Here is a 22670-nt window from a genome sequence, read left to right as displayed (position 1 = left end):
TGGTCCATGCTAGTATATTATGCCTGGGCACTGTCTCTGGACATGACCCTGCAAAATTCACGAAACAAACTATTACAAAGTGACTGGCCAAATCTTTTGAAGGAGACTTTAATAAATGGCAGGGGGGCTTTTGGGATTTACTATTTGACCTTCTGGGCAAATCTAGACATCAGCTTGAATACCTGACGAATACAATTGACCCATTTAATATGATATCACAACCACATTACATTAATGGCATTTGGCATTCATAGAACTCTTATCCAGAGCAACATACAGTTGATTAGACTAAGCAGGAGACAATCCTCCCTGGTGCAATGCAGGGTTAAGGGCCTTGCTCAAGGGCCCAACAGCTGTGCAGATTGTGGCTACACCAGGGATTGAACCACCGACCTTGTAGGTCCCAGTCACATACCTTAATCACTATGCTACAATCATCATTCAACATGAATAGGCTGCCAGGCAGCCTTGTTGCTTGGTCCCCCAAGGGGATGCAATATAGGACTGGATAGCAGGCTATCTTCCTCTAATCATAGCTGATGTTCGTTTGATGGACAGTTATTGAGCCAATCCAGTAGTACAACACAGAATATCTCCGCGCGGTCCATTCATCCGTGGTTACACGAGTAATCCCTGGACTTCTCCGCGCGTCTCAGACATTAACAGAAGGACATTGAGCATTGTGTCCGACTGCTTTGGAATAACATGTTGGGACCATATTAATAACCAATAACGAATAATATGGCTTTCTGTGTCACAGACTGCGTCTCGAGACGCTTATGCAATTTATTTGAGCAATTTGGTCGTTTTGTGGGCAGAAACCCCTTATCGTTTTTCATAATTCCTGTTATTCTCTCCGCTTGTTTAGGAGGGGGATTCTATTTTCTAAAAGACAGAGAGGCGAATGACATCGAGGATCAATTTACCCCGGTGAACGGACCTGCCAAGTACGAAAGACGTTTTGTCATGGAAAACTTTCCTTACAGCAATAATTAATTGTTTTGAAGTCAGAGGCTCTACACCGAAGGAACATATGCATCTTTCATAGCAAAAAATAAAAGTAATGTACTGACAAATGAGGTTTTTAAAGAAATAATCACTTTGGACGAAACTATTCGCAACGTACCCGTGAAAGCCAATAACTTAATAACTTTTTCTAACATTTGCGCTAAATCGAATGATAGGTGCGTCTCAAATGCGATATTAGAGATTATTGATTACAACAATGAAATGGTACTGCAAACCAAAATTACATTTCCAACGTATAGGAACAGATCGGAAATATATTTCCTTGGCTCTGAAGTCGGTGGAGTGACACTGAGTGAAGATAATGTTGTCGAAAATGCTACGGCAATAAGACTATATTACTATTTAAGAGAAGATCGACAAGAAGTCAATTTATGGCTGGACGAATTCGTGAAAATTGTATCAAATAACACAACTGCAAACTTTGAGGTATGTAGAATTCTCTTTTCGATCATGTTTAGCCTACTCGTTGATGAACTGATGCTACATGGTTTAAGAACGTGCTCGTGAGAAGTGTATACTGTATTAATGTATATTGATTACAATAAAATATGATTTATTATTAATATTATATTAATGTGTATTATGGTTTCAGGTGTCTTATTTCACTTCTCGATCACGGCAGGAGGAGCTTGAGGCAAATACAAAAGAAGTGATGCCTTTATTTTCAGTGACATACTTCCTTGTGATCACTTTCTCAATCGTATCTTGCTTGAGGTAGCCAACATTTTGTTACTTTGGATTCACACCATATTGACTGACTTTCTGGCCTATACTGTACATTGCTTCTGTAACAGTCGATTGGCTTAGTTCTCATAGCGTTACACTATAAATTTTGACAATTAATTCCTGTCAATAATTTAGATTTTCTGTTGACGTTATCTATGTAAGGATTATTGATGGAAGATGGTCAATGTTCTACAAAACTTGAGTTGAGGAGCATTCCCAACAGTTGAGTTGGACTGTGCAAGTCCAACGTTTCAAGTAGTGTAGAAACCTTTTTTTTTTCTTCTTTTTTTCTTTTTTTTGGCAGAAAAAAAAAGTATTTACAAAACAAATTAGGGATCAAGTTATACAGCATAGGGGGGTTTGACATACACTTGTATACACTTACAGTACTGTGCAAAAGTCTTAGGCACCTGTATAACATTCTGTACAGATAAGATTCTTTGAAAAAAAATTCAATGAAAGGTCCTAAATAAACGTACTATACATTTTAGTAATTTGGCAGAATAGTTAAAAACTGAATCAAATCAATAATTTTTTGTGACCACCCTTCGGCGTTAAAACTGCATCACTTCTCTGAGATAGCCAACGCTGTCCTGCAGTTCTATAAGACAATCAGCAGGGAGGTTGTTTCAAGCATGTTGGAGAACTTTTCAGCCACAGTTCAGTGCAGACTTTGGTTGGCTCCTTGCTTCTGACAGCCTTGATAAAAATTTTATGTAAAAAGTAGTCAAATGCTTTCATTAATATGTTACCTTTTTTAGTTTAATAGAAAAATGCCTCTGTAAAATAACATCTTTTGGAAAATGAATGTTTGGAAATCCCAAATGTGTTCCTTTATATTAACACACACAAAAAAATAAACATATATATAATAAAGTCTAGGGTGCCTAAGACTTCTGCTCAGTACTGTATATACAGCCAGGTTCAAAAAGGCAAATACATTGGAATATTAAGGAGATTTTACATCAACATAATAAAAAAGAGATATTGATTTATACTGTTTCATGGATTTTTTGTTCATATTTTTTTTTACAAATTTAAAAGATTTTAAATAAATGGAAAATTCATTCATGAAGTGATAAAAATTTGGATTTATTTTCTTCCATTTACAAATGTGAATATGATATTTACCCAAGATAATGATTAAGTTAATTAAATCAGATATGTTTTTCTGAAGGTTATCCATGTAAAGGAGAATAAGAATACACTCAAAAATTGGAATATCATTTATTTTTAAAGATAACCATGCGTGTATGTCTCTCCAGAAATGTTGAGTTAAAGGACAAAAGAAAAACAGGTGTTCTCTCGTTTCAACCTGAGAAGCAAAAAACGTGCAGGGTTCTATATCAAGTTTAAATCTTTTATATAGAACATCTGCAGCCGGGTATATTCCTGTAATGATTCTATAATGGGTCTTTTTAACCATTAGTAGAACATTGCAAGATAAATAAAATGAAAAGATTTTTTCAACAAATTGTAGGTCTCTAATTAAAGGATTAAAGTCTTACATTAAAGTCTCCAAATATCCTACACTTGATGGAGCTACAGATCAGGGGTGCGTTTCCCGAAGCCTTCTTAATGCTACGTCATTCATAAGTTGTACCTTAAGCTCTACCTTAATGATTCAGTGTGTTTCCCAAAACGTTCTTAGCTAAGTATACCTTCTGTACATCGTACTTTCGTAAGGTTGGTCTGGACCACTCTTAGCTATACCTTAGCGATGTTGTCAGCTCACTCCGCTAGTGGCCACCACTTTTACGACCTATTAAAATTCAATATTTTTTCAAAACATCTGGACCAAAACAATCATCATTTCATGAACTACAAGACATAATTGCATTTATTGCTAAAAAAAAATGTACAGATCAGGTTTTCTTTATTAAAACCCTAAGCTCATAAATCAGCTTTTAAAATTGAAGTCAATGGGCAGAAAGCTCTTTTGCGCTCAGCAGACATTCTTCTGGGTGCTTCACTGCCTGAACCCTCACACCGACTCCAGTTATATTGATGCTCTATGGTTGTTTTACCGGAGGGCCCGTTGATGGAAGCATGAATGATCCCATAATAATTTCAATTAAAATGCAAATTGGAAGTTGCATTTTGTGGAAACCATCAAATCTGTAGCCTACTTCGATGGTAACAATATAAATGAAAATCAATTGTAGTTCTTCGCTGTTGTTAAATGATAATTAACAAATGCTTTATAACTCCAGGTGTGATCATCACAGAGACTAGAAAAATGTTTAAATGAAGCAAGACACTTGAGCCATTTACAATACTTGGTTTATTTTCACAAATTTAGTTTAGTTTACATTGAAATACTGTCACAAATGTAAAACAGGTAACCTATACATTTCCTGGATCATAACCTCCTTGACCACAATTGTGCTGGTGAGGATGATATGCAGAACTACTAAAGATCTATGAAGCAACATGTAAGCAGTCTACCCTGGTGTCCCTTACTGTCTCCAAATATTTTCAAATGGCAAAATTACACATTGTTGTAAGTCATAATCATGTGTTTTATAACTAACTGTTTTTACTCATAAAACAAGGTGTTCTACTTTTACAGATAGTTTATATATATTTGTTTTATTTTAAAAAATAATTAATCAGGTTGGATCATGTATGGAACAAGGTGTGGGTGGCGACCTTTGGTGTCCTCTCTGCTGGTCTGGCAGTACTGTCCAGTTTTGGGCTGCTGTTGTACATTGGTGTGCCCTTTGCCATGACCGTAGCCACTGCTCCTTTCCTGATACTTGGTGAGACGTTTTACCTTAGGGCATCTTCTCTGGTATTATTTTAAAAAGTCTTTAATTGCTCAAATTGCCTATATATATATATATATATATATATATATATATATATATATATATATATATATGCGCCTATTGATTACATGATTAACACTGTTTACACTGATTAATCACTGATAAAAAAATATGACTGAAATACAACCTTTTCCTGCAGCACTTTTTTGGGTGTGGGTAATGCTTATAAGTGTGGTGACTTATGTTGTAAAGTATTTCTTAAAGAGTACAGTCAGCATTATACAATACTCCCACATACACTTATAAATCTAACATTGAATTATTATTAGCTTTAATAGTAATACTTAAGAACAACTGGCCAATACAGATTTATATACATTGTCTGCAACTTGGACTGAAATCACACTTGAGTCGCTAAAATAATTATTAGGGACTTCATAGAATTGACTTGGACTTGGCTGAATTTACTTTAGGTTTAATTGTGATTTGTACTTTCTAAGAAAATCTAAATTTTTTTGTGATGTTCTTTTGCTGGGCTATTCTTTTCCTAGCTAATCACAAAGCTGTCTGCTATTTCAAACAAACAAACAGTCGAATGTAGGGACATGTTGGACTAAAATTAATTCTGCATTAATGCTAATAAAACCATTGTTCTTCTTTCCAAGGGATTGGTGTTGATGACATGTTCATCATGATTTCCGCCTGGCAGCAGACCAACATTTGCGACCCTGTTCATCAGCGTCTGGCAGACACATACAAAGAGGCTGCCATGTCTATCACCATCACCACCCTGACAAATCTCTTGGCTTTCTACATTGGTCTCATGACACAGTTCCGCTCCGTGCAGTCTTTCTGTCTGTACACTGGAACAGCTATCCTGTTCTGTTACAATGTGACATTCTTTGGGGCTTTCATGGCACTGGATGGACAGAGAGAAGAAAAAGAATTGCACTGGTTGACGTGCAAAAAGGTTGAATTCAAAAACTCCATAGGAAGATATAAATGCAGTAGCAAATACTGTAGAGAATTACATGTTGAAACAGAAAAGAAGAAAGTACATTTAATCAATGACTTTTTTAGGGATTTCTATGGGCCTTTCTTAACAAAATTAGGGAGCAAAGCTTTTCTGACCCTACTTTATGCTACTTACCTGGCTGGCAGCATTTACAATTGCACCCAGATAAAAGAGGGTATAGACCTCAGAAACCTGGCCCCAGACACTTCCTATGTTGTTAAGTATTACAGCGATGAGGATTTGTACTTCAGTACATATGGTCCAAGTGTTATGGTGATTTTAGATGGTGAATTTCAGTATTGGAACAAAACAGAACGAGCCACTCTTAACTCAAGCTTGGAAATATTTCTAAGTCTACCATTTATTGGCAAAAGCTTATTTGTTTCTTGGCTGGATATCTATGAAGATTATGCAAAAAACAGATTTATTAAAAATAATGAAACTGAATTTAAATCACATTTACCTGGATTTTTAGAAAATAATTACTTTAAGCAAGATGTTAACTTCACCAATGGCAAGATTTATGCCTCCCGTTTTTTTATCCAGACTGTAAACATAACTGATGGTGATAAAGAAAAGAACATGTTGACTAAACTAAGAGAGGTTGCTGTAAATTGTTCTGATAAGAATAAGAATTATTATTTCATGGTTTATCACCCTGCATTCATCTACTTTGACCAGTATGTTGTCATAGTTAATAATACTATTCAGAATATTCTAGTGGCCACAGCAGCCATGTTGGTCATCTCCCTCTTGCTGATTCCAAATATTATCTGCTCTCTGTGGGTGACCTTTGCCATTGCCTCTGTCATTATTGGTGTTGTTGGCTTCATGACCTTATGGGATGTTAATCTTGATTCCATATCCATGATCAATCTGGTCATCTGCTTTGGGTTTTCTGTGGATTTCTCTGCGCACATTGCTTATGCCTTTATCTCAAGCAGTGAAGTTAAACCCGATAAGAAGGCTGTTGATGCACTCCACAAACTAGGCTATCCCATAGTCCAGGGGGCTGTTTCAACCATACTGGGGTTGGTGGCGCTGTCCACATCTCCGAGCTACATCTTCAGAACCTTCTTCAAAATCCTGTTCCTAGTCATCCTGTTTGGGGCAGCACATGGAATTGCTTTCATTCCAGTTTTTCTTACTTTCTTTTTCTGCGACTCCTCTGCCAAAGTCAACAATGAAAATGAAGAAAGTGATGCTGGGTCAGATGAGATAAGTGTCACTGGACAAAAATATGGAAATAATGATGCTTGGCCAAACAATGAGAACCCGTATCGTCGGTCAGAAAATGAGAAAACCTATTCTGGGGCAAAAAATGCAGAAACTGCCACTGGACCAAATGAACAAAGGGACACAATCAAAGAAAACATGTGCAGTTATGATAATCAAGGATTTGCTTGGGATAATAAGGATAATAACCCTGACATGCCATTTGTATCCTAAAACTGAAAAATACAGGTCAAGAAAACCAGTGAAGTGTTTAGGTGGCTCTGTAATAAGTGTGAGTTAATTAATCTAAACTAGAGTAAAACTGGGGTTATCTTATTTTGTCCCCCTGACTCCACCTTAGCTAGCACTTTAGGGCCTCTATCATCAAATATTCTCTCTTTGTGGTGAGTAGCAGCTTTTTCCAACTTAAAGCAATTGCTAAATTAAAACTTTTGCTCTTTTTGAAGGCTCAGGAGATGCATGCCTTTATTACTTCCCAACATAATCCTCTTCCATCCACAGCTAGTCCAAAATACAGCTGCTCAGCTTCTCTCTGGCACGAGGAAGTGAGATCACATCACACCTACATACTAGCCTCTCTTCACAGGCCACCAGTAAAGTTCGTTTTGTTCAAGGTTTTAATCTTTGTTTCTAAAGCCCTACATGGATTGCTCCCTCTATATTTCCAAACTCCTCTGACCCCATTCCACCTCCAGGTCTCTTAGATCCTCTGACAAATTGCTCATGTGCATTCCGCAATGCTATTTTAGGGTGATTGTGCCTTCTCCATTGAGAGGTTGAGAATAGCCTTCCTCTGAGTATTAAGTCCTCCCCCTCCATTGATATCTTAAATCTTGTCATAAGACATACTCTTCTCATTAGCCTATGAGTCTGTCTGACTCATGTATTATGCCTTCTGTGTAATGTGTAATCTTATTTTAATGCATGCATCTTATTAACTCGGCGGCATGGATGGCGCAGTGGGTAGCACTGCCGCCTCACAGCAAGGAGGTCCTGGGTTCGAATCCCCGTCGGCCGGGGCCTCTCTGTGCGGAGTTTGCATGTTCTCCCCGTGTCTGCGTGGGTTTCCTCCGGGTACTCCGGTTTCCTCCCACAGTCCAAAGACATGCACGTTAGGCTGATTGGAGAGTCTAAATTGCCCGTAGGTATGAGTGTGTGAGTGAATGGTGTGTGTGCCCTGCGATGGACTGGCGACCTGTCCAGGGTTTATTCCTGCCTTTCGCCCAATGTATGCTGGGATAGGCTCCAGCCCCCCTGCGACCCTGTTCAGGATAAGCGGGTTAAGATGATGGATGGATGGATGGATCTTATTAACTCTGTACAGCACTTTGGTCTGTATGTTATTTTAAATGTGCTATGGAAAAGGTGGCTTGATTTATGGTGTCATCATCCTTCTACCAAATTCAAGATGCTCACAAACTCTATGCCCTGGCATAGTCTATATAGGCAGTACAGGCCCACTGCTTCTTTAAGTGATTTTGTGTTGGTGTTTTTTTTTTTTGTTTTTTTTTGAACATCTGTATTATGCATAATAAAGGAACTCAATGATTACTGTAATTGTTTGCAATGTTGAACAATAAAATGTTATTTTGTAATGCCATTTAGTTTGTATCTACTGTAATTTACTGTTAAAACACAAAATGTAATCGTCATATTTTGGGAAATATACCTTTTTTCCAACTTCCCCAGACTTAAATGAGATGTTCGATTTAATTTTCATTTTTGTGCATTCATTTGCTCTGTTTCCATGTTAGCATAATGTGTTAGCTTAGCATAAAGACTTGAAGCCTATAGGAGCCAGTAGCCTACCTCCTTCAATGTGAAGAAATATACCTTACAGCAACTCTTATTTACCTGAGGTATCATGTTTATTTGAAATACACGTGCAGGAAAAGAATTGTAAAAATGAGAGACGTTGTTTTCTGAGAAGTTAGACAGTTGGAACTATGGCCGCTGAACACACATGCATCCTTCAGTCTTCTGCAGTTTAAACGCAGTGATCCACGCACCTTCTAAAGGTAGACCTAGATACATATGTGTTCAGCGGTCCTTTATGAAGTTTTCCAAAAGGGACATTTGGAGTCTCTAACTAAATTATATTGTGGGTCTTATGAGGTATAAAATACTGCATTTTGCTTACCTAAAACATGTATTCTTTGCTTCTTATTATCCAACCTGAGGCACAACGCCCTGTACAACTATACTCGCAATGCTCACTACTACGTTCGTATTGCCTTGTAAATTCATCAAGCTAACTATGGCTAATTTGCTTGTTGCTACCTATAGCAAACTGTTTTTTTTTTTTTTTTTATATACAGATATGTAGTCTTCGCATGAATAATAAGCAATAGTATACAGAGTTTCAGTGATAGCTTGTGTGGAGTGCAATTTGGGCAACTACATGCAAACAATCAGAATAAGCCCCGATACCATTGACTGTGGCAATTAGAACTAGTTTTCAAACAATGAGCTTGAATTATTGTACAGCTGTACAATGTTTTTGTACAGAATGATAGCCCGTCAACTATATTTTGAAACCTGAATTTAAGGACTATAAACACAGACAGAGGGTGAGTCAACATGTCATTGAGCCTTTTTCAATGAAAGAAAGGGATTTACAATGGTCTTGTAACCATGTTTTAATACAAACATCATACCTATTGTACCTTTAAAACGAGGGACAGGTGTAATGACAGGAGACAAGAAGGACGTACAAATATGGAGCAGGAGGCGGAGGAACTAATCAAACACAGATAAAAGGAATGAATCATCATCATCAATCATAACAGAGAAGATATGTCCAAAACAGGACGCATGGACATGCTGGAAATTTCGTTTACATAGGCAAAATCTGTACTGTAAGTCTATTGCCAATGCACTGTACGTGGCACCCTCACTATAGAGACTAGCAAGCACAAGTGTTAGAATAGGCATTAGTCTTTTGTGACTTTACGTATTTCTTTTCAGATTCTTAATATTTTATTCAACATTCCTTTTTTTAAACATTTTTTTTTCTGTTGGAACTTAGTCAATCAACATTGAATAAAACACAATTGTTCTAAGACATTATTCTCTCCCCCTGATTTGCCTATCAATCTCTTAGGCCAAATGAATCTTATTCAAATTATTTGGCTTCCAAAGTTTCTGTTTATTTTTCAAAATATACCTATAACTCCAAGTCATATTTTAAAGTATTACATTGAATTATATAATAATTTATATGGGCTAATAAAAGGCATAATTCCAAAAAAAAAAGAATAAAATAAAATTGTCAGATAACTGCATCCGAAGCCAAAATGTCTAAAACTCTGTAAAGTCATCTTTCTGAAGTTGCCACTCGTCTCTTTCCTCCAAGATTGATACCAAAGTAGATAGTGTACTGTTTGGGTCCAGTAATTTAACAAGGGGAACATTGACTCCTGTCTCTTGAAACATGAGGTTCTGCAGAGTCATGGACACCATGGAGTCAACACCCAAAGCAGAGAGTGTAGTACCATCACTCAGCTCTTGAAGGTCTACATTGCAAGTCTCGCTGATCATGGTCCTGATATATTCCACTGGTGAGGAATAGTGCAAATTTGATAGTTGGACTCTAGGTTCTGTTTTGCATATTTTTCTCAGTTCGTCATCGACCAAAGTTGATAAACGTATTTTGAGGGAGGCGTTTTGAGACAGCACATGGTTCTGAAGGTTTTTGAAGCTGAATTTGCACACAACCTGTTGGGCATTGTTTTGCAACAAACATTGCTCGAGGCCTTCATGAAATTCAGCTGCATTCATCACTATCATTCCCTTTCTCTCCAAAAATCTCTGCAAAGATTCCTTGTTCAATAGGAGGCCAAGGTTCAAAGCCCCCCAGTTAATGGACTGTGCAGCCAGTCCAAGCCTCCTCCGATAATGACAAAACATGTCCAGGAACGAATTGGCAGCAGCATAGTTTGTTTGAGTGGCATTGCCAATGAAAGAGGTGATGGAAGAGTAGCACACAAAGTAGTCAAGTTTGCAGTGCTTTGTTGCATGATGAAGATTCATAGCACCATTAACCTTTGGTCTGAACACTTTTTCATAGTGTGATTTGTCAAGAGTTTCAAGTAGACCATCATGCAGGACGACTGCACTGTGGAATACTCCTCTGATTTGACAAGAAGGAAACATCTGTCCAATTGCAGTGACTGCCTTCACAACCTGTTCTGAAACTGACACATCACACTGTATGCTGGTGACTGACACTCCATACCGATTCTGCAGGTCAGATATCTCATGTTGCAAATGAGATGAAGACCTTCTGCTAAGAATGACAATGCACTCACCTCCTCTTTGAGCAATGAACTTCACCGTTTCAAATCCCAGTCCAGAAAGACCGCCTGTCACTATGTATGTAGATTTCTGCATGAAATGCTGTTTTGGCTTCTCCTGAATTGGAAGGTTGGACACCTCATCCTTAGTGTTTCCATCAAGCACAACTACAGATGTGGTGTCTGAGCTGAAGTAGGATTTTGATTCCTGAACAGAACAGCATTCAATGCTTCTTGAAATCATTCTTTGAAAGATGGTGTTTTTCAGTACTGGAATTTCCATCATTCGCATTGATTTCAGCCAACTGTAAAGCAATGCTTTCTGCTTCTTCAGGTATGCTTTCTGGAACAGATTAGCCGCCTGAATGATCTGAACACAGACATTTTCACGATCAGTTCTAAACATGTTTTGCAAAAGAATTGGTGGCATCTGGTTGTCATACACCAAAGCAATGTTTCTGACTGTAGAAACACTGCAAGCTTTAGCAACCAATGATGCATCAAATGGAGGCAAAAGGACAAATGCATCACACTTGTTCACATTCTGTAGCAGTCCACTAAATTGGGTCCCTACAATGGCATTCCACCCTGACTGATTTGCAGTAAACATTAGCACCTGCAAAAGATTTGAATCAGGTTCAAGAGAAATAATGCCCAACTTGTTCTTTTGTCTTACTTTTGGGAGTATACGATGCAAGATTTCCCATGCAAGGATAAAGAAGGAAACGCATGGTACTTCCTTAAGAAATGGGAGCTTCTTTGTTCTATAGCATGCAGCTTCTGGAATCACAACCTTTGAGGATGCAGTAATGGGATAACATGAAACAACATGATCTCCCACTTTCAGTTTTCCCACATCCCTCCCCACAGCCGTAACAGTACCACTGAAGTCAAGTGCCAGAAGACTGTGGCTTTGGGATGTGTGCTTGTTCCAGTACATGGTCTGACCAAAGATCAGATCAGAGACACTGACAGGGAAGTAATCTGATGAATGAACACAGATTTTACTCAGTTGAACCTCAATAGTTTGCTCACGGATTTGTTCTCCAGGCTCACGACAGGGAATTCCAGACAAGCTTGTAATTTTGTAAGGGTCAGCAGTCTGCAGGATGACATGTTCAGCTCCTGAATAGAAGACATCCCTCTCAGGACTCTCAGTGGTCTTAATGGGAGTGCGAGTGATTGCGCTTGAATGAATCTGACCTTGGCTTATTGTTAGCTCTGGGTACTTGGTGGCTGGGTAGGAACATACAACATGAGCCAATGACCTGATATCCTCACTTGTCAGAGAGGCAAGATCAATTAGCTGGAATGAGAAACCTGAAGTTTCAGCTGCGCAGGCTCGAGTCATGCCAGAAATGACAAAACCTGGACTGATATGGTCTACTGTCCCCTCTGCTGATCTGTAGGTTATAATTCTGATACTGCTAGTGTATTTGGCAGCTTTCAGTGCAAGAACAATTTCACGAAAAAGCTCACAGCAGTCGACCAGATGATCAAGGACCATTTCTGCATTTAAGTGACTGAGATCTTGAATACCACACATGAACAACACCTCTTTGAAATTCCTGTCACCATCTGTGACACTTAATTCAGCAAGCAATTCTGCAACCTTGGAGTTGGATAGCTTTCCACATTCCTTTTTCACAAAAATAGAACTTGTGTGTAAATACTGCTGTAGCAATTCACCAATCCCTAACTGATCAGCAAAAACTAAGGATTTTGGTTTGTGGAAGAGGCTGGCATCCTCAGAAGTGGCATGCTGTTCATTGTGAAAGAAGAACTCTTTTGCAACACAAGAACCCCCTCCCAATAATGTGATCTTCACATGTTTTAGTTCAACCAAAACACGACCCTCTTTGTCTGTGAAACAGCCACATACCTCAATTCCATCAGATGACTCTCTTGCTGTTCTCAGATATATGACCATTTCATTCTGCAGGGGGCCAGACACTGTGATGCAGCCGATACCAGATGGGAACCCAGGCCTTATTGCAAATCTATTCCCGGCTACAACAGCCGTCATCTGCAGAAAGTGATCCAGTACTACAGGGTGAACATAGTAGTCATGCAGCTGGCACAGAATTTCATCTGGAACCCTGAAGGTTGAAATAGCCTCCTTGAACTCCTTGCCATAGTACACATCTCCCAGCTGTCGGAAGACTGAACCATACTGAAATCCGGCCTGAGAGAGGGCAGTGTAAGCCTGCTCTGCCGTCATAAGTGATTGGCATCTTTTGAAGACAAAATCCAGAGAGATGTTCTTTTCCTCAGGAGCCACTGATCCATTTTCCCATTTAATTGTACCAGAGGCATAGGTAGCTGACTGAGAATGTATTTTAAATTCTGCTGTTTTCTCTGACGGCTCAACCTGTACTTTCATGTTGGGGGAGTTCTTACTGAGTATGAATGGACTTTGGAAACTGATACTGAGCTGCAGTGAGCTAAGAGGCATATTTGACTTCATACTGGCTATGAAGGATGCTAGAGCCAATTCAACATACAAAGCACCAGGGACAAGAGCAACACCATTGTTTTTGTGTTCACACATGTACTTTGTTGCATCTGAGGAAAGATTACAAATGAACTGTGTGTTGCTGTGTTTTGTTGGCCTTATAACTGGGTGAAGGGTATGAGATGTTGTCTCATGGCCCTGCCTTACTGTTTCAAAGTACACCTCCTTCTTTACACAATCAAATTGATACCTTGGGATGGGTGTTGGTGGTGCCTCATGTCCTTTGTAGAACCGATCCCAGTTTACATCCACCCCCATCTCAAAGAGCTTAGACACAGCAGTGAACAGTGTCTCATGATCTTTATCTGGCTGTACAGAAGGGAATACAGTGATGTCATTCCCCAATGTCTCCACGATGTTCCTCTGGAGGGCCCTTCTTGGACCTATCTCGAGAAAGACTATGTTCTTCTTGTTTTTGGCGACTGATCTCAAAGCCTTTTCAAATGCAACTGGCTCACGGACATTCCTCACCCAATATTTCCCTGAGCTAAAATCCAATTGGGAACACACCTCTCCAGTCACAGTTGAAAACAATTCTGCCTCCATTTCATTCTCCTGCAAAGACCCTATGCTGCTCTGTATTTGGTCCAGGATGGGATCCATCATATGACTATGGTAAGCAGCAGGGACATCTAAAATGTGAAGGAACAGATTCTTGTTGTTGAAAGAGGTCTTCAACTTATGGTGAAGACAGTCAACTGCATCTGCATGACCTGATAGGGTACATGACTGAGGGCTGTTGAAGGCAGCTAAGCAGACCTTCCCTGAGTAAGCTGGCAGGAACCTCAGAATTTCTGATACCTCTATGTTACTAACAACAAGCATCTTCCCTCCTGTCACCTTGCTCTGCAACATACTGCGGAAATGCATCACCTTTACTGCATCCCCAAGAGACAGCAGACCAGAGCAATGGGCAGCGGCAACCTCTCCTACAGAGTGTCCAAGAACGGCATCAGGTCTAATACCCCAGTGCTTTAGAAGGCTGAAAATGGCAACCTGGATAGCAAAGAGAAGGGGTTGGACAATATCTGGTTTTGAATAATCTTCATTGTCATATTCATTTTCCAGTTTTTGTGAAATGTTAGTGCTTTTGTAATTCAGAAACAGGTTCTCAACCTCCTTCATCTTTTCTCTGAAAACTGGCTCCTCTTTCAACAGTTCCTTGCACATGCCTCTGTAGGTCACTCCATTTCCACAAAACACAAAAACTAACTTTAAGTCTGATTTTAATGGCACAAAGCTTTGTGCTAATCTGAGTTGCTCCTGTAAGTCACTGAGAGAGGATGTCAGAAACACTTTTCTGTATTTGTGCTTTAGGTGGCTTCTCCGACATGCTGATGTATATGCCAGAGATTTTAAAGCCACTGCATTTTTTGTGGCCAGTTCTTGATGCATGTCTGCAATTGTCATTGTAATTGACTTTTCAGAGGCTGCAGACAACACAAACAGTTTTGTTGCATCCTGAATGGAGGATCTAGAATTGTTTATCTGCCTGTACTCTCTAACAATGGCATGTGCATTGGTCCCTCCAAACCCAAAGTTATTGATACCTGCAGCCCTTCCTGCTGGACCAGTCTTTTCCCACTTCTGGACTTCAGTGGAAATTTTCAGATTCAAAGATTTAGCATCAATACTGGCACTGTCCTCAGAGTAGGAGAGTGTGGGAACAATGGTTTCATGGTGCATCATCAGAAGCACCTTGATGAGTCCTGCCATTCCAGCCGCAGACTCAGTGTGTCCAATGTTGCCTTTCACAGAGCCGATGCAGAGTGCTTCTTCTGGATGTCTGGCTTTGCCAACAGCTCTGGAGATGCTACCTGCTTCTGCTGGATCTCCTACAGGGGTTCCAGTCCCATGAGCCTCTATGTACTGGATATGTGATGGATCAAACCCTGCAGAGTAAATTCTGTGCAGCAGCTCCTCCTGCTGGGCCATGGATGGCCTGGTGATTGGAGTGACAGAGCGGCCATCTTGATTGACAGCAGTTTTGCTTATGATGCCCCATACATGATCAAAGTCGTGGAGAGCCTGTACACAAGACAACATAGGAAATACTTTCATGGCTTTCATGTCACACAGGAATTTGATGGTAGTGCCATCTTAGGATCATAGATAGTTTCTGATCACAAAGGCATTTAAAATGCAAAGCTGAAGGAAAATTGAGAATGATTTAATTTACAGTGTAGCCACGATCACAACTGCAACTATAGATACCCATGGTACTACACATACAAGAAAGTATTTGGACAGTGACAATTTCTGATGCTTTGGCTCTTTACTCCAGAATGCTGGATTAGAATTTTTTAAATAAATATGAGGTTAAAGTGTGCACTGTTAGCTGTAATTTGGGGGTATTTACATCAATATCTTTTAGTACATAGTCCCTCAATTTTAGGGCACCAAAAGTAACTCGACAGTTGACTTCTCAGCTGTCTCTGATTAGTCAGGTGTATTTAATTGCTTCCTTAATGCAGGTATAAGAAACCTTTCAGTATCTAGTCCTGATTCTAGGCTTTTGATTGCCTTTGGAGTCTGCTATTGGCATTTGTCAACATGAGGACAATAGTTATGCCAATGACGGTCAAGAAAGCAATTATGACGCTAAGAAATAACACACAAAAAAAAAAGAAAAACAGGTAGGCCAGACAATAGGATTCCAAAATTAACTGTCTGGAATAACATTAAGAAGAAAGAAAGCACTGGTGAGCTCAGCAATTGCAATGGCACTGGTAGGCCAAGGATGACATCTACAGTTCATGACCAAATAATTATCATAATAATTAAGAAAATACCCCAAACACCTGTACAACTGATGAGAAATATTCTTCAGGAATCAGGCATGGAGGTGCTAGTGACTACTCTCTGCAAAAGACTCAAACAGATCTACAGAGGCTACACTGCAAGAATGCAAAGCATTCTTTAGCTGCATTAAAAGAATGCCCATGTCACAGTAGTACCAAAAAGAGCCTGCGGAGTTCTGGAAGTAGGTATTGTGGAAAGCAAGGTTGACTGGTGATGGCAAGAGCAAAATGTGGAGACTAAAAGGAACTGCCCAAGAAGAAAGCCCCCCCCCCCCCCCCCCCCCCATCTGTGAACAAGATTATAGTTTCAGCACATATAGCGACCACAGGTGCTGTCTTACTTGCCACCTGTTAATAGAAGCAATATAGTGTAGCATCTGCAGCTCAAGTTCACTTCTAAACTCATTGGACAGTGCTTCATCTGACAACCCAAGGCAAGGATCCCAAACACACAGAAATGGTCTCTTTCTTCAATGAATGATGTTCCAAACTGTTTGCTGGTAAGCCTACTGACACTGACTGTTTTATCTCAGCCTCATAATGGCTTCCTTGACTTTCATTGGCATAACTTTCATTGGCATAACATAAATTGCCAGTTTTGTCGATCAATCTACACTCAATAACCCATAATAACAAAGTGAAAACATGTTTTTTATCATTTTTATCAAAATCTAAATTTGAAATCTCTCATTTATATAAGTATTCAGACTCTTAATTCAGTACTTCGTAGAAGCCCCTTTGCCAGCAATTACAACTTTGAGTCTTCTTGGGTAAGTCTCAACAAGCTTTGCACACCTAGATTTGGGCAGTCTATTCCATTCTTCCTGGCTGATCCTCTCAAGCTCCATCAGATTGGATGGGAAGCATCTATGAACTGCCAACTTCAGGTCTCTCCATGGACGTTCTATGGGGTTTAAGTCTGGGCTTTGGTTGGGCCACTCAAGGACAGTCAGAGACTCCTGCATGTTCTTGGCTGTATGCTTTGTGCTGAAAGGTGAATCGTTGCCCGAGTGTACTATAAAGGCCTGATTGATGGAGTGCTGCTGAGATGGTTGTCCTTCCGACAGATTGTCCCACCTCTGAAGAGGGCTTCCAAAGCTCTGTTAGTGACTGGGGTTTTTGGTCACCTCCCTGACCAAGGCCCTTCTTGCCCGGTTACTCATCTTCCATTTCACAATTATTGAGGCTACTGTGCTTCTCGGAATATGCAAAGCTTTCCAAATGATTTCATACCCTTGCCCTGATCTATGCCTTGCCATATCACGGAGGTCTAGAGAGAGTTCCTTCAACTTCATGATTTGGTTTTCATCCTGACATGCAGTGTGATTTGTGGGACCTTATATACAAAGGTGTGTGCCTTTCTAAACTATGTTCAATCAATTCAATTTGCCACAGGTGGACTTCAATCAAGTACTAGACACATCTCAAGGATAATTAAAGTAAACAGGATGCACCTGACCACAATTTGGAGTGTCACAGCAAAGGGTCTGAATACTTATGTAAATCAGACATTTCAGTTTATGATTTTTAATAAATTTGCAAAAATTCTCAAAAACATGTTTTCACTTTGTCATTATGGATTATTGAGTAAAAATGGATGGGTAAAATTGCAATTTCATCCTAAATCTACAACACATTAAAGTGTGCAAAAAGTGAAGGGGTCTGAAGCCACTGTACAAATCCAATCTGCTAGAGTAGAGCCAATAATAAAATATAAACACACATACTGCACTGTATTTAATACATGTCAATTTGGAAGCAGAGATGGGGTCACAGTGCAGAAAGTGCCACTGACTATACAGGGTGTTATACATGAACAGACAGGGTCTGCCCAAAAAAGTAATGGTCATACTTTACAATAAAGCTCCATGAATTGTCATGAACTAATGTAGTTGTTAACTAATGACTACTGAGAAGTTAATAGATACAGCCTTGTTAATGTATTTGTACATCATGAATTCAACTACATCATGAATTTTAACTAATTATAATTAATCCTGTGTTTTGCTAATGTATAAATATTCATGTACAAATACGTCAGTTAGTTGTTAACAAATGCATTAACTTATGAGAAGTTAATTTCATGCTTAATTCATTTATTTGTCCTGTAATTTTTTCCACAAAGTGGTGATACTAAGTGGAACAGCCTGCTAGGTCATGTAACTGAGGCAGAGTTCGAAGGGTTGTTCACTTCCAGGCTTTATGCAAAGCTGGATATTTTAGTTTGTAGATAAAATAGTTAATGTAGATTAACTAAATGGCCTATTCTTGTCATTATGTGTTCTCTTATTCTTATATTCTTATGAACACATTATAGACACATTGATACAAGCATGTACATACTTAAATACTGATAAAGACATAACATTATTGCCTTACTTTTTCCAGAGGCTTGAGTAGGACCACCCCACAGCCTTCCCCTCTTCCATAGCCATCTGCTTTGTTGGAGAAAGGTTTGCTGGAGCCGTCAGGTGAGATCATTTTTGCTTTGCTAAGAGCGACAAAGACCCGTGGCTCAAGCATGCAGCTGACTCCACCACAAAAAGCCATCTCACAGTCTCCTGGGAAGAAAAGCAAGAAGAGAATAGTCATCAGAGATGAAGAGAATTCAGAATTCAAGTTAAGGGTACAATGACTCAGTCTCTGCCTGTGTTTATAGTCTTTAAATTCGGGTTTCAAAATATGCAGTTGACAGGCCGGCACTCTGTACCAAAACATCGTACAGCTGTACAATAATTAAAGCTCATTGGTTGAAAATTGGTTCTAATTGCCGCAGCCAATGGTGTTTGAACGTCAGCAAATTCACAGAGAAGAGGTGGGATGAACAGTGTTGTGGTTTGAGCGTTTTTGTTGCTGCAATTCCTCTCTTGATGCATGCAGATATGATTGGATTAACCCCTTAATTATCGCCCCTTTTCCTGACATAAGCTAAATTAACAGAAATTGTACCGCTTACGGACTGTAATTTAAACAAGCTTGAAAATGACATAACAAAATAAAATGGTTACTATTCTTGAACCCTTTTGACGACATTCATAATCCTGGCATCTTCTGAAAGGTAACCCTTTGGGGTATGTTTTCTAAGAGTCAAAACTTCTCCAAATATTACTAAAACAAATTTATAGAAGCACAAACATAGAATACAGTGAAAGTTGAAGCTTTTTTTTCTCACTGAAAGGTTCTGTTTTTGCCTGGATACAGATTATTGTAGCTAGTGCGCTCAGAAACACAATAGAGCCAAGTCTTAAAACTCGACAAATCCCTTTTCAAATTTGAGGACAATATCACCAAAAAGAGCATTCTGCATTGTTTATTCTAATCTATGTCTAGGCAGTCTTCCAAATATTTGGAGATATTTGGAGACTCCAAAGGAAACAGAAACTAAATTATATTATGGGTCTTATGAGGTGTAAAATACTGCATTTTGCTTACAAAACTAGGACACTTTTCATCCTGAAAAGCTATCCTCAGACAGCAACAGATCGAGAAGATCATGAAAAATAAGTACAATAATCACAATAATACAATTTTGTATACTAATATATTCATTGAGGTCCATTGATTTTTGTAAAATATCCAACCCCCATCAACAAGTCACACACATTCCATAATTTCACATGCTATTTTTTATTCAAAAAAGGCCCCTCATTTATAAGCATACTGAATAATAATGAAATATTTTGAGAATTAATTTAGATGCTCACCAACATAAAATGGGGCCACGTCACTGAAAATGCCCTCATATGTCATATGATAATAGCACTTCTATGTACAAGTACTTTTGAATAAGTATACAGCAGCGAAACAGACAACAATGACATTCTATTGATGTTCCTGACAAGGACATTGACATTACCGTATTTCTTGTAGTACGTGATTTAAAAAAATGCAGAGAAAGTGAGGTCTCCCCACTCTTGTTTTACCACCCGCATGTTACAAAATAAGGTACCATTGTTGGTGAAAAAGGAATGGTTAAATGGATAAGGCTCTCCAGCTTGTTTCAATACAGTATGCATGCCAGAAATATCCAAGAGATATTACGATAAAACTATTAAATAACACAGAAAAGGTAAAAAAAAAAAGGACCAAATTAAATAATAGGCAGCCTTACCTTGTCTAACTGCATGGGCAGCATAGTGAAGAGCTACTAGAGAGGATGAGCAGGCACTGTCGATAGCCAATGAGGGGCCAGTGAAGTTGAAGGTATAGGAGATCCTGTTGGCAGCCATACTCATTGCTGTTCCTGTACCGTTGTAGTGGGTAATGGTGGTTGGGCTGTTGTTCAGAAGTGTCTCATAGTCCCTGTTCATGAGTCCTATCAGAAATGTAAGTTTTTTGTTCATGAATTCAGTTGTATAATTAAATTCATACACAGATGCACTGGACCCAGCTATAACTATAAATGCATTTAAAAGTAATAATAAGTAGTTTGTACCAATGAAAACCCCAGTTCTGGTTCCACTGGCCTTCTCCATGGGTATCCCAGCATTCTCCAGGGCTCTGTAGGTGCACTCCAGCAGGAGCTTCTGCTGGGGATCCATGAAGTCTGCCTCTGCCTCAGTGATTCCAAAGAACTTGTGGTCAAACTCATTCAACCTGGTAAATGGGCCAGGTTGGTAAGCTTAGTTAATAGTAGTTTCGTTCTTGCTATCATTTCTCATTTCCTTCCCAGTTGAAGAGCTTGTATTATGATTAACATACCGCAGAGGCATGAGAACCTGTGATGCACATATTATTTCATACATTTTAATGTTGGTCTTCTACAGAATATTTTGTTTCTGTACTGTTTCTCTCATTGAGCAATATTGGACTACATGGACCACAATCAATATACAAAGCAAGACATCATGGGTCAGATTACTTAAAAGTAAAGCAATTATGATCACAGTATGTGAAGGATTACATTACCCATCAATCAGTGAGGCCTTGACGGTCTGTGTTTTTCCTGCCTTTCTATTGTCCGGATCATACCAGTAGGCACTGTCGAACCGCTCATCTGGAATCTGCTTGGCACAGTTCTTTCCCTCCAGCAGAACCTTCCAGAAATTCTCAAGTCCTTCACCTTCAAACAAAATCATGAGAAAAAAATATATACATATATATCACAATAACATTAAAAAGTTCTAAAATTCTAAATAAATAAATGACACCGTAACAATTTAGTTACAATTTTACCTCCAGGAAAATTGCATCCGATGCCGACCACAGCAATATCTTCACCCGAGTCCTCCATTTTACGGTTTCTTCACATTAAGCTTGCAAAAGACTAAAATTATTTTGCCAATATTCTTTTCATTGAATAGAATATTGCCAAAATAAATTACACATAATCTCAACAATTACAGAAATAGTGGCTAAAAACTTTCCCACAGCTCAATAGAGCTGTCTCCTTAACTCATACTATTGGTATTAGCCTTTCACAGGTTCCCTGGACCCCTTTATATAGTATTTTTCACCTGAAATTTCATCCCTTGAGCCATGCGTCTTGGCAACAAGAGCAGGAAACATTGTCAACATTAAAGCTTCTATATAATTTCCTGTCTGTAGCACAAAGGCTTTGATTATTTAAGGATAGCCTGCTCTCAATGAGGTCTTGTTTATAACCTCAAAGATATTTTAATTGGATGATCTGTAACAAAAACCTCTAATTGGAGGTCTGAGTTGAGGTCAACCTTGAGTGCTTCTGTTCTGAAGTGATACAGCACTTGATACCAAGATACAATGGACTCTAGTTTCCCCTCACTTAAAAAAAAAAGCATTACTGCCATCAAATGGGTTTTAACAGGGTTTACAGTGTGTGTGTGTGTGTGAGCGCGTGTGTAAGACTGGACCCTAATCATCAATGTTTCATATGTAATATTTATGAATTCACATCGAATAATAGATTATTCCCTCACAAGATGGGAGCCATTTTTGTAACTTTCTGTTAGCCAATTTAAGGTAAACTCGTAATATGCAAAGATGGTTATTCCATGATTTTGTCACTGCTCCCAATATAAATACAGCAGTTGCTTAGTTAATTTGCCTAACCCAGGTTGAATGCAAATTTGTTGATTTTAAGATGAAAACAAGAACTTGCATACCCCTCAACTCTCCAGAACTTTGATTGAGGATAACCAATTTCAGTGAATGGATCTTTTGAATTGGAGAAGAACTGGATTCCAATCATTTGAGCTGCAGCCCCAAACAAATCAAATCAAAACAAATTCTGTTTAATATGTGATAGGGACACAATTGTTCATGGAGAGATTTGTATTATCATTGTCGACATCTCATAAATAA

The 22670-nt window shown here is 38.9% G+C and overlaps 2 protein-coding genes across 2 annotated transcripts; one reads left to right on the top strand and one right to left on the bottom strand.

The window, feature by feature from the left end:
* Positions 1-735: 735 nt before the first annotated feature.
* Positions 736-7652, top strand: LOC133127634 (patched domain-containing protein 3-like). The gene is given in 4 exon segments (XM_061240656.1): positions 736-1455; positions 1622-1743; positions 4372-4517; positions 5192-7652. Coding segments are annotated over 4 exon segments (2781 nt in total). The 5' UTR covers positions 736-741; the 3' UTR covers positions 6991-7652.
* Positions 7653-14480: 6828 nt separating this feature from the next.
* Positions 14481-21621, bottom strand: LOC133125764 (uncharacterized). The gene is made up of 7 exons (XM_061237337.1): positions 21564-21621; positions 21297-21450; positions 20824-20984; positions 20500-20703; positions 18768-18949; positions 15138-15615; positions 14481-14583 (listed from the first exon to the last, which is right to left on the bottom strand). Exons 1-7 carry the CDS (start codon positions 21619-21621, stop codon positions 14546-14548), a joined length of 1275 nt encoding a protein of 424 aa, XP_061093321.1. The 3' UTR covers positions 14481-14545.
* Between the last annotated feature and the right edge of the window lie 1049 nt (positions 21622-22670).

Source organism: Conger conger, chromosome 4 (assembly GCF_963514075.1).
Source record: "Conger conger chromosome 4, fConCon1.1, whole genome shotgun sequence".
Classification (NCBI taxonomy): domain Eukaryota; kingdom Metazoa; phylum Chordata; class Actinopteri; order Anguilliformes; family Congridae; genus Conger; species Conger conger.
This window is presented reverse-complemented; position numbering and strand designations above follow the sequence as displayed.